Source organism: Protobothrops mucrosquamatus, unplaced genomic scaffold (assembly GCF_001527695.2).
Source record: "Protobothrops mucrosquamatus isolate PMUCROS unplaced genomic scaffold, P.Mucros_1.0 scaffold9, whole genome shotgun sequence".
Classification (NCBI taxonomy): domain Eukaryota; kingdom Metazoa; phylum Chordata; class Lepidosauria; order Squamata; family Viperidae; genus Protobothrops; species Protobothrops mucrosquamatus.
In genome coordinates this window covers 193,541-202,768 of record NW_015386396.1, presented here as the reverse complement: position 1 = coordinate 202,768, position 9,228 = coordinate 193,541, and the positions used below count along the sequence as shown (strand labels likewise).

The following is a 9,228-nucleotide window of genomic DNA, read 5'->3' as shown; positions in this document are numbered from 1 at the left end:
CCTCTGGAACGAACTGCCCCCAGAGATCAGGGTGATCCCTGATCTCCCTTCCTTCCGCCGCGCCCTCAAGACGTGGTTGTTCCAGCAAGCGGGACTGGCCTAGGGGATTTTATAGGGGTTTTAATTACTTTTAATTGGACACTTTCAAATATTTCGTTTTAATTAAATTTTAACTAGGTGTAATATGTATTTATGTTAGTTTTTTATCATCTGTCAGCCGCCCTGAGTCCGAAAGGAGAAGGGCGGGATATAAATGCAATTAATAATAATAATAATAATAACAACAGATTTGCCAGTCCCAATTGCAGTCAAACTTACTCAGTCAAACTTCTTGTCTTTCAAGAAGATAATTCTGAAAGAAATATTAGAACAATTAAGGATAGCATTCTGGATACATTGATTTACAATCGGGCTCTTGGAGAAAGTCTACTTTTTATGCATATTATGTTTAATAACTGTTCTAGATGATGGCTTAATTCAAGACATATTTGAAGGACCGTCCTGTATAGTATGTCCATCCTGTTTGATCCTGCAGAGTTGGCATATTTTGGTTACCTGTTAATCAAACCATGTCACCTGATGGGATCTGAGAAATAGAATTTCTATTGGAACACTTGCCCATTTGCCACTATGGAATTAATTTATTAATTAAATATACATTGTGAGGGGGATGATTTATATTGGTGTCTTCTCAACTGCCTGGACTCGGCAACTGCCTGGACTTGTCCCTGCACTTTTCTTGGCAAGGTTTTTCGGAAGCGGTTTCTCACTGCATCCTTCCTAGGGCTGAGAGAAAGTGACTGGCCCAAGATCACCAATTGGCTTTGTGCCTAAAACACCCATCTCCCAATTTCTAGCCTGGTGCTGTAATTCTTACTAGCAGACTGGTTCTCATACATTATGTAAAACATGTGTATGTACGACATACCACTTGGGACTGCTCTGATAAAATAAAATTAAAATAATCAGAAGTAAATCACTGGTGCCTGGTAAATTTGAATCACTGAAGCCGTGACATGTATGTTGCCACGTTCCCAGCTGATGGATACAAGGTGTTATAAGGGGAATAGAGATTCGGAGGATCCTGCTAACCAAAGCACCTAGGCTGGGTTCGAGTGTTCTGGTCTGAAAAGAGATGTAGATAAACAATTAAATCTTCCTTCTTTCTGCAGCTCCTCTTTCTACAATTGTAGCTAATCGTTTTGGTCACCGTCTGGTGGTGATGATTGGAGGGCTACTGGTCTGTAGTGGAATGGTTGCCGCTTCGTTTGCACGCACACTAGTTGAAATGTACATCTCAATTGGCATAGTATCGGGTGAGTTTCTTTTAGAGGAATTTCGAACTATCTGCAAGAAATGTTTACATTCAGGAGTAGAAGTAGCTCTTGTATGAAGAGGCCAAGATATCTCAGAAATAGAAAAATCTGCATAGTTCTGAGTTCTGCTAAGTGACCCTGGTTGTTAATGCCATCATAGGCAGACCTGGATTTTCAACCTCTTTACCTACTCACACAGCAAGGATACATTTTGAGAGCTTATTAGGGCAAATGTATCAACAACGCATTCTAATTATTTGAAAAACTTTACCTGTTAACAAGAATGAGCAAAACACGTCAGAATTTCAAGAGAAATGATCAGTAGCAGACAGTATATCCTGAGTGAATAATTTTTTTAAAAAAAAAAATACAGTTGGGGAAAATAAATATTTCTGATCTTGTAGGAGCATATTAATTACTGCTTTATACTACACATTTGGCATTTATTCACAGGTTTAGGATACTGTTTTGCCTTTCTTCCAACTGTTACCATTCTCTCTCAGTACTTTGACAAAAAGCGCTCATTGGTCACTGCCGTGGCTTCTACAGGAGAATGCTTTGCTGTTTTTTCTTTTGCACCAGGTAAAAAACACGTTTTTTTTTGCTTTTTCTGACATAGGGGCATCTTAAGAAACCTAGAAGGCTTGCCTGGGGAGGAAATTGATGTTGAAAATAGGAACACTAGGGCAGCGCTGATCCCAGCGCTGAATCAGTCCCCCCCCAAAAAAGTAACGAAGAATCCACGAATGGATAATTACTACCTGTCCTCCTAAGCTATAATCGGGAGCCAAATTTCCACGTCTCTTCAGGGTTGAGACCAAAAGAAACTGGGGCATGATCAGACCCTGCAGGAGCGTGGCAACCTTGATTGATTGGTCTAAATGGGCTAGAGGACTTCTAAAACCCATTCGTGGATTCTACATTCCTCTACATGGTGGAGAACATACAGTTCTGCCCGAAATAGTAAATAGACAATTGAGAGTCATTTTGTTTTAGTGGTAAAAGCATTAGACTAGAACCTAGGAAACCATGAGTTTTTGTTGGGCCTTAGGCATGAAGCCAGCTGGATGACTTGGTGGGGCCAGTCCTTCATTTTCAGCCCGACATATATCATAGGATTGCTGTGGGGAGAATTGGGAGGGAAGAGTGCAAAGAGACAGGATGTAAATTTAATCACATTCTCAAGTTCAAATATATTTTCTAGAAAAGCATAGCAAGTTCTTGGAAAGCATGCTGCTTTCATTAGAGTCAGAGATCAATCCATTCATTATATCCCAAGTAATTAGAACTTCTTTCCAGTCTTAAGAAAAAAACATCACACCACCTGCTAAGAGATGGGGGAGGGAGATTTAGAAAAATAGAGGGCAGGATGGCAGAAGGGATATCCAGATCCTTACACTGGAAATATAAAGGAAGAAGGACACTGTAAAAGGGGATTTGTGCTTACATTTGTAATTGGGGGCATGATTTGACTCCTTCGTTATTCTAGACATGAGCTCAAACTACTACAGAGCATGTTCTCATTCTTACTAATAAAATGACATATAACCTGTGCAAAAAATTCCCAAACTAAAAATAAAGCTTGAGTTGCAATTCCAACTGTGGTATTAATAGCAGAAAGACTGTTTAACTCTATGTGGATATCTGGAAGATGAACGGGGCCCCCATCATACCTGAAATTCAAATCCTGGGGTCTTAGCATGTCCAAATGGCTTGATGCAATTCTAGTAGGCTACTAGAATTCATCAGGCCTACTTGGACGTGCTAAGATGAAATGTGCTTTCAGTCCTCCTCTATGTTGGAACCTTTATTTTGGCCATATTTAGTGTCTCCCACTTCTGTTCTAGCTTCCGTATCTATTGCATGTAACTCATTCCATCATGGTGGAGGAAGAAACGGTTTTTAGTTTCACAGAGTATAGATTTAGAAAAGTAAGAGAACTGCATTTGATCCTGTTTTTCTAAGCTGACAGAAGCATATATACTTCTGTCTAGTATGTGCTAAAGTTCAGAAGCACCAAAGCTCATCTGGGCAAAGAAACACTTGGTATAATCTAACCCTAACCCTAAAACCCTTTCTGTTTCTCATGCTTAAGCTATCCCAAAAGAATTAGCCAAGAATTCTATGCCTGCCCTAAACTATAGATGTGCAAACTATGGCAAAAATTTGACCTTACTATTATAAACGTGTCTATTTTCCAAGTTCATTCATATATTTTACTTTTTCCTACGTTTACAGCTATCACTGCTTCAAAGGAATACTTTGGTTGGCGAGCCAGCCTCTTGTTTGTTGGTCTACTGCAGCTTGGAATTGTTGCCTGTGGATTGCTGCTGCGACCCATCACAATCATAGCACAAGAAGTAGTGAAAGTATCACCAGTCGAACAGCAAAGAGAGACAAAGTACATGCTTGAAAATGAACAGACACACACCTCAATAGACTCCATTGACTCGGGAGTAGAAATAACTACCTCACCTCACAACATACCTAGAGATGCCAACTTGGAACTTAAAAGTGAAGAACCAAAGGAAAACACAGAGATGTTCATAGCTAGTAGTAGCATTTCTACCAAGGAACCCAAACTCAAACTCCTAGACTTCTCTGTGTTGAAAGACTACGGCTTTATATGTTATGCGCTTTTTGGTCTATTTGCTACCTTGGGGTTCTTTGCTCCCTCGCTATACATAATTCCCCTCAGCATGAGCCTTGGCATCAGCAAGGACCGCTCTGCTTACATTCTCTCAGCGATGGCAATCGCTGAGGTCTTTGGTAGAATCGGCGCTGGCTGGGTCCTCAACAGAAAGCCCATCAGAAAAATTTACATTGAACTCATTTGTGTCATTCTGCTGGACGTTGCCCTTTTTGCCTTCCCTTTCGCCTACAATTTTTGGGGGCTAATGATGTGTAGCGTTTTCTTTGGATTCATGCTCGGGACGGTAGCAGGCACACACATTCCCATGCTGGCTGAAGACGACGTTGTTGGCATTGACAGGATGGCATCTGCTGCAGGGGTCTACGTATTTATTCAAAGCTTATCAGGGTTGGCTGGACCACCCATTGCAGGTAACGCTCAGCAGCAGTTCAGAGATCTTCTTAGATGCTCTCTACTTACTACCCATGCTGGGGCTCCATAACAATTGCACCTGTTTCCCAAGGTTCAATGTGTCGTTATCAGGTAGGGCTGAAAAAAGCCCTCACTGAAAATGTGAAGAAATGCTGCCAGCCAGCTTTGACAAGATTCTGCTGAATGTGGACCTATTACATAACTCTGTATTAGGCAGCTTTCTATTGTGATGGTAATATATATACTAAATCACAGTTGAGGAACAAGTAAAAAAAAAAGGAAAAAGTGCTCTTGTGTGAGCAGGGAACATTCCATTCAACGTATATAGGATATATAGGAAAGCAGAAGGAAGTTGACATACTCCTAATGAAAAGGACTCTAGGTCAATAATAGAAGACAAGAGTTTACATTAGCAGCTCATGTAGTTTTATAAGCATTGCATTTTCACCAGCCTCCCTAAAGAAGCTAGTCTGAAATTTATTCACTTTAATTGCAATGAAATTAGATCAATTTAATGGGTAAAGAGCTGTGGTGGCACAGTGGTTGGAATGCAGTATTGCAGGCTAATTCTGCTGATTGCGCAGGAGTTTGATCCTCACCTGCTCCAGGTTGACTCAGCCTTCCATCCTTCCGAGGTCAGTAAAATGAGGAGCCAGATTTTTTGGGATAATATGCTGACTCTAAACCGCTTAGAAAGGGCTGTAAAGCACTGTGAAGCAGTATGTACCGTAAGTCTAAGTGTTAGTAAACAATCTTGCTACTTTCCCCCCCCTCTAACCAATATTTTAGCATTGCCCAGCAAGAACTTCTTCCACTTGGAGATATTATCATCTGCTTGGGAGGTAGTTGAACAGTAGCATCTTTACCAATCGCATTATTAGCAATGGAATCTTAACTTACAGATTTAATTTCAAGATTTCTATATTATTTTATGCCTCAAACACTAAGAAACGGGTAGTTGTTTCTATTTTACAGATGGCCAACAGTGACAAGAGAGTTTGCCCAGGGCTAGATTAATATTTGAACCCAGCTCTTTACAAGCCATAGAAATCTCTACTTGACTATAGCCATGTAGATTTTTATTCTGAGTTTTGTAATATGCAGGCAAAGAAGGAATCGGAACAAAGTTTACATGTGGAAGGTAAAAAAGGAAGAGGAGACCTGTATAGCCTTCTAGATGTTATTGGACTGTTAAGCTCAGGAACCATCACAGGGATGGTGAAAGGTGCAGTTCAAAACATCTGGGAGACCACAAGTTGTCCAGCCACGGCTTAAAGGATGTGGAAGTTAAATAAGACAGAAGCGGACACTCAACCTGAGCAAAAGACAAATCATTAAACTTCAATAGAGCAAATGATCTCATTTGACTTCTATGCCCAAGACAAACAACCGTCATCATTTTATCTTCAAGACTGTTTGGAAATAATTGTAGTAATGAGCTGAATGGCTGCAGTTCAAGGAGCACCTTCAATACCATTTCTAGGATTGTTTACAATTCTGAGCTATTTGGAATGGGCCCAAACCCCAAAGCATGTGTCACAGGAACACAGTTTGGTAAAAAGTCTGTTCCCTTCCTTTTAAATAATGTAATAACTGCTTAATTCAGTTATTAAGCCCCTCCAATTGTTTTTAAACTTGGATTTGGTGTTCTATAGTCATGCTCAGAAAATCTGAAGAAAATGTTGACAAAGAAAATCTGAAGAAAATCTGACAAACTGGTTATGTATGAAGTTTTTCATAACATGCTTTTTTTCCCCTGCTTTACAGGTGTACTAGTGGATACCACAAAAAATTACAGATCTGCATTCTATTCCTGTGCTGCTGGAATGCTGCTGGCTGCTGTATTCCTTTCATTGGTGAGGCCTTGCAAGAATTTAACATGTCAAAGAAACAAACGATCAATACAAAAGAATGTCTCAGAGTCACTGCGGCACGTACCGGACGATTTTATAGAAATTGATTTTGGGAAAACGGAGGATTCTGTAAAGGGCTGTGATAGCATAGCCTGAATTTTAAAACATTTATAGAGATTGGGGAAAAATAAGTCAGCTCAAGTCCACCTTTTAAAAACTAACACATTAAAGGGAATGCAACACAATAAAGGTGAACATGTTAGCGGTCCTTTCATAAAGACTGGTTAATATTATCTACTATTTGAAAACACCTGGCATGTGAAGTTCCATTGATTAATTCCATGCCCGCACTCCTACCGAGCATGAAGTTGTGATCCAAATGTTCTTATTAATGGGAAGCAGGCAAAGCATAATATCTCAATTCCAAATCATAGATTGAAGAAGCAAGATGTTATGCTAAAGAAAAATCAGCTATGGCTTATCTAATTAAAAGCTAAAGTTTGCCATGTTTTTTATTGCCTTGGAGAATCTCACACCAGAAATGTTCCTCTCTTAATTAACAACACAGGAATAGTGCCACAAAAAAACCTAATCTGATGAAACAGTCTTGAGATGTTTCTTTTCATCAAATAAGTATAACTGCTATGTGTTTTAATTTTGGAGAACAGGTGTTAAATTTATACTTGGAACAGATAGCCAATTCTCCTTGTCCTGTTCAGCCTGACTTGGATTGGAATCCAGCAACCCCTTGGGAAGGAGTTAACTTTTGTCACTCACTAGAGAATTAACAGTAGCTTTTGTGTGCTTTTTTTTAAAAAGTTGGTTAAACTCCACAAAACTTTGGAGGTTACCAGTTCTATTTTAGGGCCAGTTAGTATAGCTCTTTCATAACAGTATTACCTTAAAATGCAGATAAAAATTATTGCCTAATCTTAAGTATGATTATTTATATGTTGTGCTGTTTTTTTTTTCAAGATTCACTACTGAATGTGCAAAAATTTGCAACCTTGGTGAGACTTGCTTTTTGAGTAGGTACAGTATATTCAAAATCACAATATCAAGCACAGAAGGACTAATTCCGATTGTGCGGGAATAGGATTGTACTTTTAAAGACTTACTTGCCTTTTGACATTCAGGCAAATCACTGATTCTACAGTTTTAATTTTTTTAAAAAGTTTATTTATTTTTATTTTGTGATTAACTGTTATTTAAAACAAACCATTTGCCCCAAACTCTTTCCAAGTCTTCTTGATGCATTTCTAGTATGCAGCTTTTTAGAGGAATAGATAATAGTGTGCCTGCCTATTTTTATGGTTACAGAAGTCTTGCAAGCCATTTAAAGAAATGAAACACAGATACTGCATGCTGTTTTGGAGTTCATAGATTGAAACGACAGGACTATAGGCTTAGTTAATAAGACTTTAGTTAATAAGAGTTTGAGAGTCTGCTCTGATGTAACGGAGGCTGTGGTTTAAATCCAGTAAAACATTTCAAGCATGTATGGAATTGTATTAAGATTGTTTCAGTATAGTCCTCGACTTACAACTGCAACTGAGCCCAACATTTCTGTTGTTGAGACATTTGTTAAGTGCATTTTGTTCCAGTTTATCACCTTTCTTGCCACAGTTGTTAAGTGAATGGTTGCAGTTGTTAAGTTAATAACATATTTGTTAAGTGAATATGGCTTCCCCGTTGAGTTTGCTTGTCAGAAGTTTGCAAAAGGTGATCACATGACACCCCCCCGGGACACTGAGTCAGTTGCCAATCATCTGGATTTTGATCATGTGACCATGGGGCTGCCGCAACAGTCATAAGTGTGGAAAAAGTCATAAGTCACTTTTTTCAGTGATGCGTTGTAACTCTGAATGGTCACTAAATGAACTGTTGTAAGTCGAGGACTACTTGTACTAGTTTCCTGAATAGGGAGAAAAACATTTTTATTCTGAAAACATTCCACTGTCTTTGGTTATACTATGGATCACCTTTCAGTTAGGTCTATGTCTGTAGGCTTGGAGTCCTCTATGCACAAGCTTGAGAAGGTGCATGCTGTATATTTGGGACTTGTTCTTACCTTTGTTAACTTCTACTCTCATTCATGTGTAGGGTTTTTTTATGAGTTAAATAGAAGCTCTGATTGTTCCATCAGTACCTTCGTATGAAGGTTGTACATTTTGTCATTCCATTTGTATGACCACAGTTGTCCTTGCAGTAGAGTGCACGTGAAAGGTGAAACTATATAATCTAATGAAGCAGTCATCTACTTGTAATTCCCACTGGGCAATGTGCCTCAACGCAGCCATACTTGGGACCTTAAAAGAGCCAACTGCATAAACCAAGCCTTGGAGAAGTAGGAGGGTTTATCTGATCTATGTTTTTAAAATCCAGGTGACCACAGGAGGGCAGCAGACAGATACTTAAACCTAACTATGGGCTGTCATCTAGTATGGGGGTCCCCAACCCCCGGTTCTGTGGATCAGTACAGGGCCGCGGCATGCCAGCAACCGGTCTGCACAAACAAGCAAAGCCCCATCCATGGGATGCAGGCAGCACACAAAACCACGCACTCTCCGGGCCACAGAAAAACCTTTCACCACAGAATCAGTCCCTGGTGCCCAAAAGGTTGGGGACCTCTGATCTAGTAGTCATCCAGATTTTTATAGTATACCAGTATCTGGTAACCCTGGTTTTAAAGCTCCATTCGTTGCAGTTATTTAGTGCATGGATCAATGTAACAATCACTGCAAAGAGAAAAATGCAACAAAGAGAAAGTTAAGTCTTTTTAAAATGCAATTTGTGTACCTCCCGTTTTCAGTAGGTTTTGTATAAAGAAAGGGAATTCTAAGAGGTGGCAGCAACATGTTGACTATTGTTCACTGACTTTTAATAAATAATCATCAAAGGTGATACGAGCTTGTTTACCCCACTTTTATATGTCTTTTACTCACTAGACAACAAGGGGAAAACGAGAAAATGAAAAGATTTTGTTCTGAATACA

General features: G+C 39.4%; 1 protein-coding gene across 2 annotated transcripts in view; it reads left to right on the top strand.

Moving 5' to 3' along the window:
- SLC16A6 (solute carrier family 16 member 6) overlaps positions 1-7,043 on the top strand; it is a 13,369-nt gene extending 6,326 nt beyond the window's left edge. Inside the window, exons 3-6 of one of the 2 annotated variants that reach the window (XM_015810372.1) lie at positions 1,173-1,316; positions 1,770-1,898; positions 3,555-4,379; positions 6,148-7,043. In XM_015810372.1, coding sequence (XP_015665858.1) covers positions 1,173-1,316; positions 1,770-1,898; positions 3,555-4,379; positions 6,148-6,389 — 1,340 coding nt within the window. In that variant the 3' untranslated portion in view covers positions 6,390-7,043. The remainder of the gene's footprint in view (positions 1-1,172; positions 1,317-1,769; positions 1,899-3,554; positions 4,380-6,147) is intronic. The other variant, XM_015810373.1, reaches the window with a different exon arrangement.
- The last annotated feature ends 2,185 nt before the right edge of the window (positions 7,044-9,228 follow it).